Raw genomic sequence first — 18,707 nt, 5'->3', positions numbered from 1 at the left:
AAGATAGCATGTCTTTTTAATATGGTGATTTATTATGAGTAAAGAAAATAAGCGAAAAATTAAAAAGATGGAGCCTTTTGAGAATGGGGAATCGAGACGTTCTTACATTTCAAGGACAAGGCATCGAGACTGGTCTCCGGCATGACTGTCCTCCAATCCAGGGTGCGTTTTTGGTTCTAACTTTTTCAACGAGCTTTGGAAAAATGCAAATGAGTTTAGCTTAAAGAGCTTTGGGCAAATGCAAAGACTATTTGGCAAATTATACTCTGGAGAAGCAACTTTGAGGCAATTGTTGTTTGGTGAAAACACATATGAAAAGTCCCTTGGAGTGATTAATTTAAGTATTTTAATTTTTAATTTGTTTAAAATTGAAAATGAAAATAACTTCTCAACTTTTATCATTTTAGATGTCGACAACAATGTTAAAGACATGAACTAACAAATTTATATATAAAAAAATAACTTTTTTTTTTTTGCTAAAAAAATTCAAATTGAAAAATTTCACATCAAAGTAGAATAAAATAGAGTACCAAATAGGGTACTGAGCTGGTATTCGTTATTATTTAGATGGGATCCACTTCTCTTTGATAAATGGGAAATATTCATAGTATGTCGCGCTAGATAAATGGAAACAAGCTCTGTTTACATACATATGAAAAGGCTCGGATTGATCAGCTACAGAGACATAAATCAGAATTTTCGCGTTGCTATAGAGTCGTTCAAATGGCCAGAAAAACTCGAAGCTTAGTATTAGGAATCATCAAGAGAAGAGCCAAAGCATATGCCGAATCAAGACTGTCACTGGGGGGAGCTCTTCAACCGGAATTGACCCGTGTTTTGACTGGTCATCGGTCAATCAGATTTAGGTAAATGGGTCAATCGGGTAGTTCTCTGTTAATAGCGGAATATGCTCGAGTCAATCCAGGACCAGAAGGAGAAATCAAGCAGCAGAGGCCTGTTTTGTGGTCAAAGACGCGTCCTAGAATGTAGAAGGGGTGTCTGATATGACAAGCATAAGTGGACAGGACAGCGAAGAGACGGTTCTTTTCCGTGGCAGATACGTGCCTCTGATTCTCTAATTGCTATTCCCTTAACCCGACAAGATCTTTTCTTTTTGCCCTAATAGACACTACTTCACAGGGATGTTTCAGGGGACAAATTCGTGGCGAAGAAATGAAAGCTCGCCCTCGAAATCTGTGTGAGTTCTGATGTCCAGGCTTATACATGTTTTGCCCTTTCCTTCCCAAGTACATCAGCTAATGATCGAGAACCCAACATACAATTCGTTCTATTGGCTTTTGCATAATCATGTCCCCCCTCGGATGAAGATGGTTTCATCTAAGATTACATACTTTCTAGTACATTCTGAGCTTAAGTACTTCCATTAAGATGGTCCGAGTCAGTTACTCAAACATCACGTTCGACCATTATTTTATTCTCTCTCTTTCAAGGTGGGTAAGTTTTGAAAGGATAGGGATCAATCATGCCTCTAATATAATACTTGAAAGAGATGTAGATGTTGAAAGGCTCGTCCTTCAAATAGATAATTCATGGTGGAATAGAGGCCTCGTCAAATGAAAGCGTTCCATGTAACGCGACCTGTGTTTTGGCATATCCTGGCCGTAGACAGCATCAAGAAAAACTTCTCCTAGAAGCTGCCAAAGGAGGAAGATGCCTCGAACGGGAAAACATGAGTCATAGGAACAGAGTTACGGAGAAAAGTGTGGACATGTAGCGCTAACCTAAATGTTTACAATTTTTTAGTGTTTCCTTTTCCATCGGCAATTTGGTTTCTAGTGTGTAATCTTAGCCATAAAACGTGCAAATCCTTAAGGCCTTGGTAGACCAACAAGCCCTTCTGATCAAAATCAATCAGCAAAAAAGATGGAGACCGAGTATGTTCTTCCCTTGTGGCAGAACTGTGATTTCACCGCCGTCTCGCCTTTTCAAGCAGTCGAGCTGGGTTTTCAGGGCATGGATGCTGAGATGAGCAGATTCGAGTTTCATTCTCCGACTATTTCAATGGGGAATTTGTCTGATACTTCCTTTTCTGTAACCCTCTCTTCTCCTCCCAGGGCGATTTGGGGGGTTTCTCCTTTCCAAGATGATGATTTTCTACTGGTGTTTCCGGTGGAACAGTACTCGCTGAACTTGCCGGATATTGATGGCAGCTTACTGGATACGTTATTGGTTGATATGGTCGATGACGTATGTGAGTGGATGCCAGGTGAAAGCAATTCTTCTTCACAATTCACTGAAGAAGATGATTCATGGACCCTGAACCTTCCTTCAGTGATTTCAAGTGAACCAGCTTTAAGCGCCATCTCAGCTGAAGCATCCATCGTGCTGCCTAGCCAATATATGGAAGTTGATGACCAACTGAACATTTTCCACCTCCTTAAGGCCTATGGAGAGGCCAGAGAGGCTAACCAACAAGTACTTGCAGGAGAAATCTCGAGTCGATTGACGGAAAAGTGTAGTCCAACCGGCACGAGCCTTGAGCGTGTTGCACATTACATGATCAGAGCTTCAGATGGTCAGGGAGAGCACCTTAGTCAGTCCATGAAGAATTTGGAGGCCGCATTTCATGCTTTCTATCAAATATATCCTGTCAGTAGATTTGCTCATTTCACTGCAAATTCTCTAATTCTAGATGCAATTCCTGAGGATACCCACGAACTACACATAATCGATTTCGACATTGGCGAAGGGGTGCAATGGCCACCTCTTCTTGAGGAACTTGTAAGACGAGGACAGAAGGAGGTGCGTTTGACATCTCTAAGGTGGATGGAAGCAGATTGCGGCTGTGGCTCGGTCACAGAAAGGCAAGGAGGGATAAACAGGTGGATGACCGAACATGCTCAGTCACTTGGATTGAGACTAAAGATGGCGGAAACCAACATACAAGGCCTTGTGGCAGAGCTAAATAAGAGCAAAGGGAAGGAATGGCTAGCTTTTAACTGCATGATGGGACTCCCTCACATAAGAAAGAGGAGGGACGTCATCCATCATGTGACCGAGTTTCTCAAAGTTGCCAAGAGTTTTATTGGTAGGAGTGACCAAGGGATCATAACTGTTGGTGATGGGATTGGCATGGAGGATGATGCAATGAGAGAGAGGAACGGATATGGAGCTTTCCTTGAAGAGAAATTGGTGGACCTCCAAGCCTTGTTCGAAACGATGGAGATTCATTTTCCAGGTCCTGGCCAATTTACAGAAGCAAGAAGGGCTTTGGAGTCCATCTTTATGGGTCCTTATGTGTCTTCCCTGACAAATTATCAGGATTGGGAAGAAAGTGGTGAGACAAGTAGAGTTGCGGTTTCAGAGATGGGTTTGGAGGCTAGGAGAATTAGCAAAAGCCAGCACCAATTAGTGGAGGCAAAAGAGCTTGTGAGACTGGGAGGTGGGGAGAGTTCATGTTGGGTCACAGTTGAAGGGGCTGAAGAGAACCGAATGGCATTGGGCTACAGAGGAAGCACTTTTGTTAGAATTTCTAGTTGGACATAGTTGTGTAAGAAAAACACCACATTCATTCATCATGTTAGTGGGTAAATAATGTACACAGGAATGCATCAGTACACGTTCATTTGGCAGATGATATTGGTTTTCTCACTCTGTTGCCAAATACATTCAATCAGCAATGTTCAAGAACCAGTAACTTTAATTGAACTGCAATGTGAGAAGGCAAGCAAGCCCGTGGATGTTCGAGGCCCATCGAGATCCTAAGCCTCAGGACAACAATTAACACCTAGAATACTAGATTTCAAGCTAGGCCCAGCAAAGATTTCCGTTTCACTAACCAGAAGAGATGGATGGGTGCAACTCCTGTGCATCTGCAAACGGGGAAGAACCACAAGCCCAGAAGGCCACAAGTCGTTAGGTGTGCGCATCAAAGAAGATACAGAAAGCAACACTGCAATGATTGATTGGCCTGGCCACTCTCTCTGAGCGTGCGTGTGACCCTCCAAAGCTTTGCTTTTACGAGCAGTCTCCCCAGACTAGACAACTCCCTTTCAGCCCCCCCAAAAGAAATGGAACCTCTACCGATTATTTGATTCTTGTACCTTTTCTTTTAGCTTTTTCTCTTGCTATGTGGAGAGAAATTCAGCTTCTTGTCCAGTCCCACCAAAGGGACATTGACACAGCAATACTCAACGAAGTGTTAAGCCATCAAGATTCAAGAGTCGGCACACAAAATTACGGAGCAGAGTGTTGTGTCAAAAAGCGGAAGTATGCCTCCTCTTATCCAGCAAAGTTCTTAGAAATTCAGTAGACCGCGTGAAACCTGGGCCAAAAAGGCAATCAATAACAAAGATACAATCCAGTTGGGATATGGCATGACAGATTCAATGTCACAGGTTGAACAGGTCGCAGAGCACTTTCCAAATGACTTGATCATGTTATTTAAAGCGAAAAAACAAAAGGTTTGACAAAAGTGAGGCCCACATCAGATGAGGAGTCCCAGTCGCACTCATCATAAATGCAACACCTGCATTAAGAAACAAGATTGAGTAATCAGGAGCAACCATGTGTTAAAAAATGGTGGTGATCCCGTCGTGGATCTTGCTTGTTATTGCCCCATTTGTCGATTGAGTATAGTAAATTAGACGAGAGGAACAGAGAAGGGCCCTCATGAGATGATCCAACCATACGTGACAAATTTGCCCAACAGAAACCAAACACATGTGACCAAAAAGGTAGAGGAAACTGCTTCTGTTCTCAAAGTCACATATACCTGGCCCCTCGTAGCGAATCGGCCCCTCATAGTTCCTTTTCAACCTCATTGTATATCACCCTTTTTAATGCCTAAGCTACTTGTCGAAGATCGTGTAGAATACGGCCTGAATCTGTTTCATTGCATTCTCAATTCAGAGTAAGGCTTAAAGGAGGAAACCATCGCGTTACAAATTTCGACTAAAGTGTGCGCAAATGCAGCGCAATCTTGGCGACATTCCCACTCTTTAAGACACCCTAATACCATTAGAATCGGAGCAAAAGGCACTAGAAAGATTTAATGAAGCATCTTTTTCTGTTTTCTCCTTAATTTTCTCACTGGGTATTGGGAAGCCTTGGAAGAACATATGTTGAAGCAAAATTTATAATAGTGGATCTTAATCCAACGCAGTGGGAAGAGCAACAGTCGCTGTTGCTTGAATATTCGGTCTCAATCTCTCGCTAGAGAGGAAAAGCATTCCCTTGTTTTCCTTCAAGTACTTTTTAACTTTGGCCCAATCACAATGGGGTCTCATCTCAATCATACACTCTCAGAAGATTAGAAGTCAACATCGTCTTATTCCCTCTTCCGATTAAAGAGTAAAACCCGTTCTGTTGAATACTTCTCTTCCAAGCCATGATTTGAATACTGCAGTTTTAGTTGCACGGAGTCCACCATAATCAGCATACTTTGGTGGGGTCTTGTCAGAACTACCAAAATCCACGAGTAGACACTAGTTTTCATTCCTTTACTGCAACTCGATTGAAGCTGTCCACTGCTTTACTCCATAGATGATGTTATACAATCGTCTTTCTTTCTCCAGATCAACATTCTTGTATAACTCTGCATGAATTATCGCTGCTGCTATTCTTGACACTTGTAGTCGTGACCCGTCTAGCACAAAGCTAAACTTTACTACTATTCTCAGAGCACACTCGTTTCTCTTGCATAACAATAGGTCATAATTACGCGAGACAGGAGAAAGTTGTGAGCTTGCAAGAGATTAACAGGCGTACATCCGCTGAATAACCCGCATGCAGGATTGAAGGAACGTTCCCATCTAACTTGAGTGGTGAGAAAGTATTGTCTTCCAGCAATCTGCAGAGCACGAATCAATAAACTGAAAGGCGTTGGCAAAGTACTGGTTCAAGCTTTCTAACTTTCTCCGCTTCGGCTACAACATAAAGAAAGTGATTGCTTAATCCTGACTTTTACAAAGTGAAAGGCACTTAAGATCTGTATCTGTCACTTTTGACATTATGATTTGTGCTGGCCAAGCTCGCATAATTTCCCAGAGTTTGTAGTCCTTTTCCCTATACCTCAGTTGACGCAGACCTGTTCCAGTAACCGTAAAATGCAGGATTCTACAGAATAAACAATACCAAAGCCAATGAGTTTGGTAAACGAATGGTTCAAACATTAAAATTTCAAGACCATATGGGAAGAGGTCAACCAAGGCAATGTAATGGAAAGGAAGTGCGACGTGTATTTAAAACCCCGAGTCTCTTGCATTCGACACCAAACACTTTTCTCTCCGCACCGCACATTGTTCTCGGTACCATTATGTCCAAGAATAATGCAGCGTGCACATGTACATGACCTGGTATGCTGATTGCTGATGCAGCAGCAACGAATTGTTTCACTTTCACACTAAACTAATCTCGCCACCAAAGACTTTGATTGCATCCAAAGGCAGGCCCATTCGCATATATCCGCAAGAACTTGGCTTCGCCTAAATAAATTATATTTTCTCTCAATGAATTTTCCCTTTTTTCTTTTTCTTTCCCTGCTTTGTAGACCTCAAAAATGGGCGGAGGAAGGGAAAGTTGAATAGCATGTGAGAGGCACGTGGCTGTGGGCTGGGCGGCGTTATATATATAATATAACACAGACTGGTTAAAACGACACGCTTTGGGAACAAGACAGACATGCGCCTAATTCCGCCGCAGGAACATTAAAGCCAGTTTCTTCAGTTCTTTGTTCTTGGATTCTTACCATGAAAAATTCACCCCATGAAGCGGTAGACGCGGTTTCTTCTCTTCCTCTCCAAAGCTAGCTTGCACCTGCAGAGAATCCATCACTTTCTGCTTCTCTTCACATTCCTTTCCGGTCTTCGGGCAGACTCTCGCCGACAAAGTCGGTAGTTTTTCAGCCTTTCTTTTTGGTCCTCTTCTGGGTGTCAAAGTTGACAAGAATACAGAAGCTATCTTCCTCCATCATATTTTGGACAAAGCTTGACGGGGGACAACTAGGAAAGATGGACGGCCGGTTGAGAACGAATAGAGCCAAGCTTCGAATCGTGGTGTTAATGGCGGTATTCTTACTCTGTCTCGAGAATCTGAGCTTCTGTTGGTCTCTCAACAGTGAAGGTGCGAGCTTTATACATGTCCCTTCCAGTTATACTCTCTGTTCTTTTTTTTTCTTTTTTTTGGGTCGAAGTTATACTCTGTTATTTTCTTATCTTTTTCGGGGGAAAATATGAACGGATTGAGATGTGTCATAACGCAGGTGAGGCATTATTAAGATTTCGCGAGGGAGTGTCGAGAGATCCCTATGGGGCTTTATCGAGTTGGAAGGATGATGTCGGAGCTGTCGATTCCTGTTCATGGTTTGGTGTGGAGTGCTCGGACGGACAAGTAGTGGTCCTGTGAGTTCGACATAAAACTCTTTTGGCTTAAGGCAACATGTGAGGATTTGGGGTACCATCACAATGCACGCTGATTTCATACATAAATAAGAATGCTGCATATGTTTATGTAGCTTTCGTTCATACATTGAAGTAGGATCCAAACAGTTAGTTTCTTTCCCTATGGATGCTCACTAAAGAAATCTAAGCTGCATTTCAGCATACTGGTTCTGGTAAATCTGGAATATGTCAACTTATGCAGTGGTTGTATGGTCACAATGCTTCAGACAAAGGAAAAAAGCATCCATTTTAATCAGTTTTCTTCTGAGAAGAAAACGTGAAAATTCTTCTGGTAAAAGGATATCTGTGCTTTTCGCCTTCTAAGAAGTGCAGATCATGGTCTAGCTAGACGTTGCAATCTTTCAATTCAGGCACAATAACAATTCTCAATATCTTTTTCAAAAATATGTCCACAGCTGGTCTGTTCATGACAAAGTCAAAGCATTTACAGCTGCTCAGAATTTAAGCTTTAGATCTGGATTAAATACTTCTTTTCAATGTTCATCTCCATTTTTATGTTCATCTAATTACTTTGCCTCACGCTCCATGCAGGAACTTGAAAGATCTTGGTCTCGAGGGAATGCTAACTCCTGAACTGGGGAAGCTGACTCATGTAAAATCCATGTAAGCATACACATGCTGCTGGTTAGAAAAAAAAATAGATACATTCTCATAAATTTTTGATACTGGACCCAGAATATGGATATTTAGTCTAATTTTTCTCCTTCCTCTGCAGTATTCTACGCAATAATTCTTTCTGGGGAAACATCCCTGGGGAGATTACAAAACTGAAGGAGCTGGAAGTGTTGGACTTGGGATACAACAATTTTAGCGGTCCTTTTCCTTCTGAGCTTGGCAATAATCTGTCCCTCACAACCCTGTACGTTCATTAATTCCCCGTGCTGTTCACTTCCTTCTAAGTCGGAATATGCTGGATCCTGATCAAATTGATTACTTCATTTCTAATGCAGATTGCTTGACAACAATGAGTTCATGGGTTGTATATCTCCTGAAATAGATGAGCTGAAGATGATCTCTGAATCGCAGATGCATGAAACGCAAGAAAGTAATCTTGCCATAGGAGCAGACTCTAACGGCATGTCTATTAACTGGTAAGAGAATTGGAGCTTATTGCTGATATGGTGGTGGTTGCTTAGCTTCATTTTTTACATAATACACACTCTTTACATCAGATGTTCAATTGGAATTTGACCTAAATCAAGTTCAAACTATTACTTTATAGAGTTTTGACTATCCTATTTGTATCTCATTATTGGTAATCTTTGATATCCACTTTAGGAATGGTGTGCATCCTCAAACTGCAACTTACAGGAGGCTGATACTGGCAATAGAGGCCCCGACACCATCCGAAAACAGTGGGGAAAAACCTAATAAGAAGAGTTCTGAAGCATCACCATCTCCTGTTCCCATACCGTCATCCCATGGTCTCAAGTCATCTTCACCATCTCCTTCACCAAATTCACATTCAAGAGCACCCTCAGGGGGCCCATTTCTCTCACCAAAACCATTATTTGCTCCATCACCCTCCCCATTGAAGCCTCTCCATTCTTCCCCATCAGAATCTCCTCGGAGCATCTCTCTGACTCCTTCACCCTCACCAATTATCACACCTGTTCATGCACCGACATTACCAAAGCATCCTGTTGTTGCGCCCCCAAAGAACTGGATCACAGCGCCTCCTCCTGTTTCAACTTCTGGTCCAAATCTTAGTACTCACTCCAACAGGAAGCATCAAATGGTCATCATTTCTGTCGCAATAATTGCAGGGTTAGCAGTAATCTTAATCTTGGCTGCTGCCGTGTTCTTCTTCCAACGCCATAAGGTGGTCACAGTGAAACCTTGGGCCACAGGGTTGAGTGGGCAACTGCAGAAAGCTTTTGTAACAGGTAATCATTGTTCTTGAGGGAAACAAGGGAATATGCCGATAGCTGTAGTAAAAGTAAAAAGTTCCAAGCAATTAGTGTAGCAACTCAGTAGCAGGCTAGAAGCATAAGTCAATCAGCAAGAGGGTTAGGATCTTGAATTCACTATAGAGAGTTCCAAGAATGTAAGACCAAGATACATTTGTAGGGATGGCATCCGAAATATTCTGACAAGAGAGTGAGAGACTAATCTTGCTTTCCCAAAACTATAGAAGCTCTAGCATAGAAGATTGATCTTGTTATAGCACATATTGCTTGAGTAACTGAATCTTCTGAGAATAGGCTTGAGAAAATGGCAGTTCTGAAGAAAAGTCACTTGTCTTTGCCTGTAATATCTAGTCTTTTTCACTGAAAAAGGTTATGATTATCCTACTAGGGTCAAATTTTGGATTCCATAATCTACGTCATAGGAAAAGTGAAGGGGAACTCCCACCCTCCTTTACTGTGTGGCACATATACAGAACAAACTTCATCTTCCAGTCCTTCCACTCAGGTGCAACCGTGCAAGTATTACTCAACTTTTCCGGGCCAATAAGTTTTTTTTGTCTCTTAATGGCGGGGTGTTTTCACTTCAGGTGTACCTAAACTACAGCGGTCCGAACTTGAAGCAGCTTGTGAGGATTTCAGTAATATAATCGGCACCCTATCGGATGGCACAGTTTACAAAGGGACATTATCTAGTGGAGTTGAAATCGCTGTGACATCAAGCGCGGCTGCATCTCCTAATAACTGGTCAAAAAACTTCGAGGCCCAGTTCAGGAAGAAGGTAATTGAGCAACACTATTTATCTGCTACTTTTGAGCTAGAATATTGTGGAAGTTAAACATTTACACTGAATCGCTGAATATTTGGCTTTCGTCAATCCTCAGATAGACACATTATCAAAGGTGAACCACAAGAATTTTGTGAACCTCATCGGATTTTGTGAGGAGGAGAAGCCTTTCACGAGAATGTTGGTTTTTGAGTATGCCCCAAATGGAACTCTCTTTGAGCATCTGCACAGTAAGTACTTTTGACTTATGAATATCCTGGTATCCAAGTAATGAGGTATCAACTAATGGGAAGAAGCATGGACAGATTATGTGGGGTCGGGCTTGTGCATTGCAGAAAGTCAAATCCCGATAATATCTTGTTGGTTTTGATGATTCTTTTGTCCGTCATGCAGTCAAAGAATCGGAGCACTTGGACTGGGGGATGAGATTACGGATAATAATGGGCATATCTTACTGCCTTGAGTACATACATGAGCTGAAACCGCCAATAGCACACAGGAATCTGCAGTCTTCATCCGTGTACCTGACCGAGGACTATGCAGCTAAACTATCAGATTTCAGTTTCTGCAATGACTCAGTTGCCACAAAAATTGGATCTGCTGCTCTCGAATTCTTGGAAACACCAACAGTTGATCCAGAGAGTAATGTGTACAACTTAGGCGTCATTATGTTCGAAATAATAACCGGCAGGATCCCGTACTCGATGGATAGAGGTTTTCTAGCCGACTGGACGTCTAAGTGTCTTAGAGGGGAGATGCCCACAAAAGATACGGTGGATCCAACTTTGAAATCTTTTCAAGAAGATGTTCTCCGAAAATTGCTTGCAGTGATGAGAGAATGTCTCAATCCTAATCCTCACCAGCGACCAAGAATGAGAGAGGTCGTGACCAAGTTGAAAGAGATCACAACAATGGAACCTGATGCAGTTTCCCCAAAATTATCTCCCCTTTGGTGGGCAGAACTTGAAATTATGTCTACAGTATCAAGCGAAGAGGTGAAGTCTGAACCTCGGGGGTAAATTATAAGATGTGCTGTAGGTCTTTAATGTTTTACCCGGTTTCTCTGTGGGCATCGGAAGCAGCTTGTGCAAAGTATGCACTAAGTATTTCTCTAGAGGTTTGCGGTAGTTGTAGATAAATGAAAATGAGTACAGGAATCACTCTGGTTTGCTTTACTTTCTGCAATGCAAAACCTGGTTTTTACGTCACTCGTGAGATCACGCCAATAAAAATCACCAAAGATTGTTTTCTTATATTGACCCACCAATGTCCATCTCCGTTGTTCTCACTCCCTTCTGTTCTAATGCTTCTTATTGCTCGGAAGCTCTTCAATTTTGGAGAGCATTTCTTCAGGAAAGACCGATATCTCTCTATGAAGATGCACTGCTGCACAAAATAAATTGTTGCCCTGGTTGCCATATACTCTTGCAGACCAAATAACAGGTGGTGAGGATAGTTATCTTTATCACTCCTTGTACTCATATTAGAAGTTACTATTACAAGACACCCAGCTGGTAAGTCCTTGCTCAACTGCAGAAACACATCTTTGGTTTTGGATAACCAAGAAAAAGTCTACCGACTTAATTCCACATCAACTCCAATGAACATAACCAATTAAGTATTGTACACCAGATACATAGCTCCATCTGTTAATTACATAGCAGAAAGACAAAGACGGTACTTTATGAACAGACCAAAGTCATATTAGCTCACTAAGCATAAATTGTAATAAGTGAATCAAGAGAGACAGCGATGCACATAAAAGCACTGCGGAGGACGAGTAAATATTAAAACCATATTATGCAAAATTATACTTGTAGGCCGTAGTTCATGTATTTGTGTATTAGACAAAATATATACTGAACAATTCCTCGTGTTTACAGACACCAACGTGTAGAAAATGCCTTCATTTTGTAACCAAGACACTGACACATTGTACAGAATTTACAAAGCGAGAAACCAGAGCTAAACAACTGGCATCTAGCGCTGTATCTTAAGAAGTCATCGACCTCAAACAAAAAGTGGGATATAGGAGCCTCTGAGCTCTTTATCTGAACCATTCAAAGCATCCGCACGATCCAAAGCTTATGTTTCTTAACATAGACATACACCAGACAAGGTCCAATCAAATTGGCATCGGAAAGGCGCTTGCAAAGTTTGAGATAACCACCCACATCTCCTGATTGTTGAATTCTACTTCTCAAGCCCTGCAGCACAGCTGCCCGGTCCAAATAGTCTGGATACACACCCAAGTCAAGCATTTTAATTAGAGCATCGGCAGCGTCATCAAAGTGTCCACCTTTAATATAGCCTCTCAACAACCACGAGAAGGTTCTTTTCTTCCGCATAGAACTAGCAATCTCCGTTCTAGTAAGCAAGCGTCCTATAGCGTTGACCTCCTTCTGGGAAGCACAGATAGCTAAAACAATGTCGTGAAGGTCACTATCAGCTTCCTTACCCACAAGCTTCATTTCCCAAAGCTGTCTTTCTGCTTCAAGACCATGACCAGCACATATATACATGGCAAGAAGCCTCTCATGAACTACTCCACGAATAGAGGAGCTTCCCTCTTCTATGACCCATTGGGATAAGCAGATGCCATCAGCCAGGATATCTGACTGATACTTCTCAATTAGAGCAACGTTTTCAACATCAAGATCAGCTATCAAACTATTCTTAGCAAGTCCTTTCAGCCTGCGCAAGGCTTTAGCAAATTCATTTAGCTCTTTAACCACAGCAGTCATCGCAATGAGGTAGCTGTAAACCTCCGGCCTAAGCCCCGATTCTCTGAGATGTATCACCAATTTGACCGCATCCCTGTAGTTGCCGTCCACCTGACATGTACAGTTCAGGAATTAAAGTTTGCTAAAAGTCCAAAATTTGCTTGCCAAGAAGAGTCACAGAGGTCAGGATTCCTTTGTGAAGGGCTTAGAATTCAGTTTAGTTCAACATGGTAACCAGGTAGGTTCAATGTTCCAAGAACCTGGAATCCCAAGTAATAGTTAAGTAAAAAAAAAATGGTGAAAAATTACATGTTCCTTTTGCTGAGACTCAAGAACAGAGTTGCTGCATCTTGTCATTTCTCAAGTCGCCTACAGCTAAAATAAGTGTAAATGCAAAAAAAAAAAAAAAAAGGTAAAAGACCAGTTCACATGCTGAACTAGGAACTGGCTGATTCCAGAACCAATTGCTCTAGTACCCTCTTCCAATGGCCATGAGTTGGTTAGGGCTGGGGAGGTTCAGTTCTGCCCTCAGAACTAACCCTGCCCAGCTCACAAGAACGTTTCTATGATAAGTGACATGAATATGCCACAGTGACTATGTTACATGACCCCGCTATATAATCTTGATATAGAACACAATGTAACCAGTCAAAAATACCACCCATCCAGCTACAAACTGCTGCAGGAAGAACTATAGCACCCAAACGCACTTAACAAATAACCGCCTATAGTTACTAATACAAATTTCCGTTAAACAGGACCATAAGATCAGCAAAGTAAGGACATAAGCTTACCATCATCTTCCAAGCCAGATACCCAGTTGGGCCTCCTTTATGACCCTCGCCATCATCATCGGAATAAGCAATGCCGCGCCTCAAGACTTCCTTGACAAACAGAATTGCCTCATCCTTCTTTGCGACCTCCCAATACAGCGAAATCACCTTCTCGATCATGCTAAAGCTAGGCTTTAAGCCAACACAGTCCATGTCAACCAGAAGGTCAACCACATCACCAACATCATGTGCTCCTTCAATCAACTTCTTCATCCAACCGCACATTAGCGCAACCATGAGCTCCATGGTCTCCTTATCAACCCTGTTCTCCTTCTTCAACCACTCAAATACCTCAAGTGCACACCACGAGTCCCTCCCCTCTTGAGAGAAGTACACGAGCACCAACTGCAATTCCCTTGCCGAGAGACGGTCATTCATTTCCTCGAGAACATCAGACGGCTCCCTCGTCATCCGCTCTAATTCCTCGATTGCCTCAAAGAACCCATCGCTCATTTCATCTTCATCATCACTCGTCACGAATTGCTCCAATTCCAGAGGCTTGCTCAGCGAAAATCTGGGGAACCTTCTAGTTCCAGTGGTGGAAAAGGGATGATTTTTTTGGCTGCGAATTCCCGATCGTATTCTCAAATAACAAGCTATGGTGCAATTTTGCTTAGATGGAGTCGCAAAAAGCTGAAGGGCAGCCGATTGATGTGAAAAGGACGGGAAAGGTAAAAACCTCAATTTCGTGGAAGAAGCAAAGCCATATGCAAAGGCCATATTATCAGTCTTCAAGATTGGAGACACCAAGAGTTGAAGCTCACGTCAACTCAGAGGAATTCTTGAGACACTCAGTTGACGAGAGCTTTACCTAAAAGGAGACCTCAAAAGATTATGGTTTTTGCTCCTTTTCGCCGAGTTTCGCAGCACCCCAAAGGGAGAAGTAAACTCCAGTTCAGCCAATTCGAAGGAAGGACAATTTCAAGCATATATTCCCTTCATCAATAAACAATCAAAGAATAACTGCAGCCGAACGAGAGAGAGAGAGCCAAAGAACTTACACCAAAGCGAACGGTGAAACAGAGACCAGAAAACTGACGAGATTAAGGTTCTGGTGGGGAGGTTGGTGCTCATACTAGTAAATAGTCAGGACTCGGTTCCGGTTGCTGTCGTCGCTTCGCTTCAGTGGCTGTCCTTTACGCTTCGCTGCAAGACAAAAAAAAAAAAAAATGGCTGCGACACTGTCAACTGTCAAGTGTCAGACTTCGGACTCCGACAGTCCAGTCCGATACTTGGTCCGACCCATTCTTATATCGGCTCGTGTCCTGGTACACTCGGTGAGGACATCCAGGCGGAGCCCGCCCATTCTCTAAAGCTGGCAAGGTCCGGCCCATCCTAGTAATGTGGCAGATCATGGCCCATGTTCTAGTTAGTCTTGCACTCAAGAATTTCGACAAATTGGTTTGTTGTCATCCTCTGTGGTTTGTACTTTGTAGCATTCGTCTGTTCTCAGAAGATGCGGCTCCAATAAGAAAGGGGAGAACACATTCGATGTAAACATTAGTGTTTGATCCTTGAACTCGTACATCTTTCGTAGTATATATAGATGTTCGAGTAATCAATCTATTCTCTCGATTCAATCTAATCAAATCCATCTTATGAGGCCCATTTTTATTTGTATCTCAATCTCAAAGCAGTCCTTATAAGCAAAACAAGTTATGTGAGCCATTGCTGTTTTCAAGCTGTTCATTACATCTAAATCGTCTTGTTTTCCTCATTTGGAAACTTAAAGCATGTGAGCATCGGACTACTTTCATGCTTTGCTGGCTACTGTTCAGGTAATCTGACGACTAACCAACTTCTTCAAATTCTCCTGGGTTATCTGTTTGGTGAAGTGGCTATTGCTAATGCATTGCAGTTCTGGGCATCAGGGTGCCTGTTAGCTGCTACAATTCCAGGGCTTAACGTCGTACGCATGCTTCTTGTGGGATCTGGCATTTGGAAACTTTATACAACACAGGTGAACTAGGTTTGATGGGATGGAATCGTTTATATTAGCATAATCAGAATGTCTGCTTCTTACATCAGCTATTTGATAAGTGATCTACCCTGTCAAGCAGTTCAATCTAGTGGAGGAATCAGTTTCTTTAGATTTTTGTTGTTGATCAGCTGATCCTTCTCCTCTTCTATTTTGTTTCCACGAAACTTTGCTTCAGCTTCTGAAACTGAAATCATCTTCATCTCTCTTCCAGAGATCTTCTTAAAGGGCCACTATTTTATGATTTCACAATTAGGTTACCTTGTGCATACATAACTGGACAACTTCGCCAATAGCAATTACAGTAATATGCAACCTCCGCGCTGGAGATGGTGTAGTAATCTTAACTCCCATTTTTTTTTTCTGGTGTTACGCCGGCATGTTCGAGTATGTTCTGCAAAAATTAACGGGAAGGTGTGCTTGCAACTTGTTCAATGTCATGGGATGTGCCCCTTGCCTACTTGAGAAATACTTTTAGAGTGGTTAATGCCAAATTGGATAATTGCGTGAAGGTATCTCCTTCATTCAATAGATGATGTTATCCTTGGTCGAGGCTCAGATGAAACATAGTTATTAACTGCGTGACATAGTGTTGATTGGCCTCCTTCACCCAGGCATCCAAAAATGAAAAAAGGGCAAAGCTTATGCTTAGACACCTGTTTTGCTTGTTTTCATATTAGAAGGTGGTTTGGCCATCGTAAAATCCCTTACCACATTAATAAATTGTAAGCTGGTAGCATAGCAGTGGTCTCGGCTGCATTTTTTGCATACCTCGGGTTGTCGTCCATTCAATTTTTTATTATTCATCATTGACCGCAAACTAAAAACTGCTTGAGCAGTGGCCTGACTGGTACAATTTGCTTTGTTTACAGGTTTACGTCCTATTTTTCTTCATTTGGTTAAAACCAAAGAAGTTGGGAGATGCTTTCAGGTTTCTTGAAGGTCTCTCTTGCATCTGCACTGGTGGAATTACATCCCCTGAGGTCTGAGCTTGGTAACAATCTCACAGTTCCCTTAGCTTCTATATTGGTGGGAGCCTTGCTTTTTAGGTCAGGGATTGGCAATGCGTCTTGGCCAAGGCGACAATCGTTATAGTAGGTAACGCGAGTGGGTTACACAAAGTGCTGTAAATTTTGCAGCATTCGAGTATTATTTACCCAGAAAATTTTCTCTCACGCCATGTCATAGTTGTCGCTACTTTTGTGTACTTAAAGCAATTCATTCTGCCCTCAAACAGATTGTTACTGCAACGTGTTGTGGGAATTTTCATGTCTCCGTGGATAAAGGTTTCACATCACATCCTTCCATTCCAAGATAGTAACCTGCTGGATATAAACCAAATTTGTGAACTAGCTTTATTATTGATTTTCCTTTCTTGGCCATGAAGGATTGTTTGTTAACTGCTTGGGCCTGAGCTGAAGTTTTTCAAGTTCTTGCAATTTGAACTCCGAGTACGAACAACTGGTGGACCTGTCATCACTGCTGCATGTGTTTTCCTTGGAAATTTAGACTGAACTTAGTTTCCCCATCAACTTGAGAAGGTTCAATGTCACTAAAAGTAAAAATTGTGAGCGGGGACGAGATAAAAAATGATAGGCATGGGACTGCCCGACAATCTAAAACAGTTTTCTGAAAGGAGTAGCATCTGGATTTCATATCAGCTGCTTTAGAGATTTTCCTTGTCGCTTCTTTCAGCAATCTCCAACTTTGCATATTTTATAGCACATCAAGGTATTGGTTACGGCTTTGGCACCTGGAATTGAATTGAAAGCTAGATAACTGTAAGAGGATATAGGAGTTCTTATCTTCAGAAAACTGTAAGGTGGTAGCAAGAATTGCTATACTTAATTGTTGTTGGACTCTCTCCCTCATGAATGCAAAATAAGCTTGCACAGACTACATAATTTAGACTAGCAAGAAGCCGTGTGAATTTTACCTTCACTTTCTGTCAAGCCAATGAGATTAGTACTAGCAGAGTTAGTAGCTCTATTTAGGTAAAGTGAACTGACACACGTACAGATAACATCTAAGAGAAGCTGTAGCACCGTATATCCAGCGGAAGAAAGAGCATGCTGCTTCTGCAGAAGGGTAGCATGTCCCCTGCAGCAGGGAAGCAACGGTCGGTCTGCATCCATCCTTTTGTGCTACTGATTACTGTGAGTATACAGGGGAGAGACGCAGCTCTGGATGGTGGAGTCAGGGTATCCTGATTCTGAATTCCTTGCACTCTTGAGACGTGGAAGAAAAATGATGAAGATGAGGAGAAGGGAGAAAACCAGGATGAGCATGACCAACATGAGCTCTCCATGAAGGGCGTATCGACTATCTGGTGAGAAGCGAAGTGCATCTTGCGATCCTTGTGGTTGCGCCCCGGGAGGCATGGCCGTTGAGGTCCCGGTAATGCCGCGGGAGAAGAGGAAGGAGGTGGCCATTTCTGTCTCACTCGCTCTTGCTTCGCGGGGTCTTTCCTTTCCTTTTTAATGCGTGCTTTGACTCCATCAAACACAACAAAACTCGAGTCTGTTTTCACATCTCACCCGAGCCCCCATTGAACGTGAAGTGGGGATTTAAAGTCCTGCAAGTAAAGGGTGGGCCTGTTGTGGGATGGAAACAGCTGACACAAGGCTCTTTCGTTGCTTTCCCTTCCTTGTCTTTGGTCTGTTAATATAACAAATTAACACATTTCTTGCTCTAGCCACCCATCCGCTGGATGGCTCTTCTGGATTGTGAGGTACTTCTACATTTGCTGTCGTTTTTATTATCGCACTTCTTGAATGCCAAACAACTCAGGCGGCCTGTTACTTCCATAGGGGTCTGTAGTGACCGTAAAATGTGCAGCAGAAATTCACTCCGATGCCCCCGTTTACATTCGGAGGCACGAGAATTGGCTTTCCATTTTGTTTGTCATCGATTCAAAGCTGTGAGAGATCATCAGATCGCAGTCGTATCGTGCTGTTTACACTTAAGAGGGATGACTTGATCAGGGACATCAAGCATTAAGGTCTTAACCTTAACGCAGTTTCCTTCATCTCGAAGAAAGGAACATAGCATGGTTAGA

General features: G+C 42.3%; 3 protein-coding genes across 4 annotated transcripts; 2 read left to right on the top strand and 1 right to left on the bottom strand.

Moving 5' to 3' along the window:
* Positions 1-1,884: 1,884 nt before the first annotated feature.
* LOC115746090 (protein NODULATION SIGNALING PATHWAY 2-like) lies at positions 1,885-3,507 on the top strand. The gene has a single exon (XM_030681812.1). It carries the CDS (start codon positions 1,885-1,887, stop codon positions 3,505-3,507), a length of 1,623 nt encoding a protein of 540 aa, XP_030537672.1.
* Positions 3,508-6,599: 3,092 nt separating this feature from the next.
* LOC115745973 (probable inactive receptor-like protein kinase At3g56050) lies at positions 6,600-11,368 on the top strand. Of its 2 annotated transcripts, XM_030681635.2 has the most exons (10): positions 6,600-7,083; positions 7,223-7,361; positions 7,953-8,024; positions 8,137-8,280; positions 8,372-8,512; positions 8,700-9,307; positions 9,720-9,836; positions 9,919-10,109; positions 10,213-10,345; positions 10,509-11,368. In XM_030681635.2, the coding sequence occupies exons 1-10, from the start codon at positions 6,972-6,974 to the stop codon at positions 11,132-11,134; spliced, it is 2,283 nt and encodes a 760-aa protein (XP_030537495.1). In that variant the 5' UTR covers positions 6,600-6,971; the 3' UTR covers positions 11,135-11,368. The 2 variants fall into 2 exon arrangements, with proteins under 2 accessions (XP_030537495.1, XP_030537496.1); XM_030681636.2 differs by lacking the exon at positions 9,720-9,836 and having other exon boundaries at positions 6,606-7,083.
* A 523-nt stretch (positions 11,369-11,891) lies between these two features.
* Positions 11,892-14,851, bottom strand: LOC115745976 (pentatricopeptide repeat-containing protein At2g30100, chloroplastic). Its single transcript, XM_030681638.2, has 2 exons — positions 13,633-14,851; positions 11,892-12,949 (listed from the first exon to the last, which is right to left on the bottom strand). The coding sequence occupies exons 1-2, from the start codon at positions 14,389-14,391 to the stop codon at positions 12,176-12,178; spliced, it is 1,533 nt and encodes a 510-aa protein (XP_030537498.1). The 5' UTR covers positions 14,392-14,851; the 3' UTR covers positions 11,892-12,175.
* Between the last annotated feature and the right edge of the window lie 3,856 nt (positions 14,852-18,707).

The sequence above is a fragment of the Rhodamnia argentea genome, chromosome 6, assembly GCF_020921035.1.
Source record: "Rhodamnia argentea isolate NSW1041297 chromosome 6, ASM2092103v1, whole genome shotgun sequence".
NCBI lineage: Eukaryota > Viridiplantae > Streptophyta > Magnoliopsida > Myrtales > Myrtaceae > Rhodamnia > Rhodamnia argentea.
The sequence above is the reverse complement of the archived record's forward strand: the minus strand, read 5'-3'. Positions and strand labels throughout refer to the sequence as shown.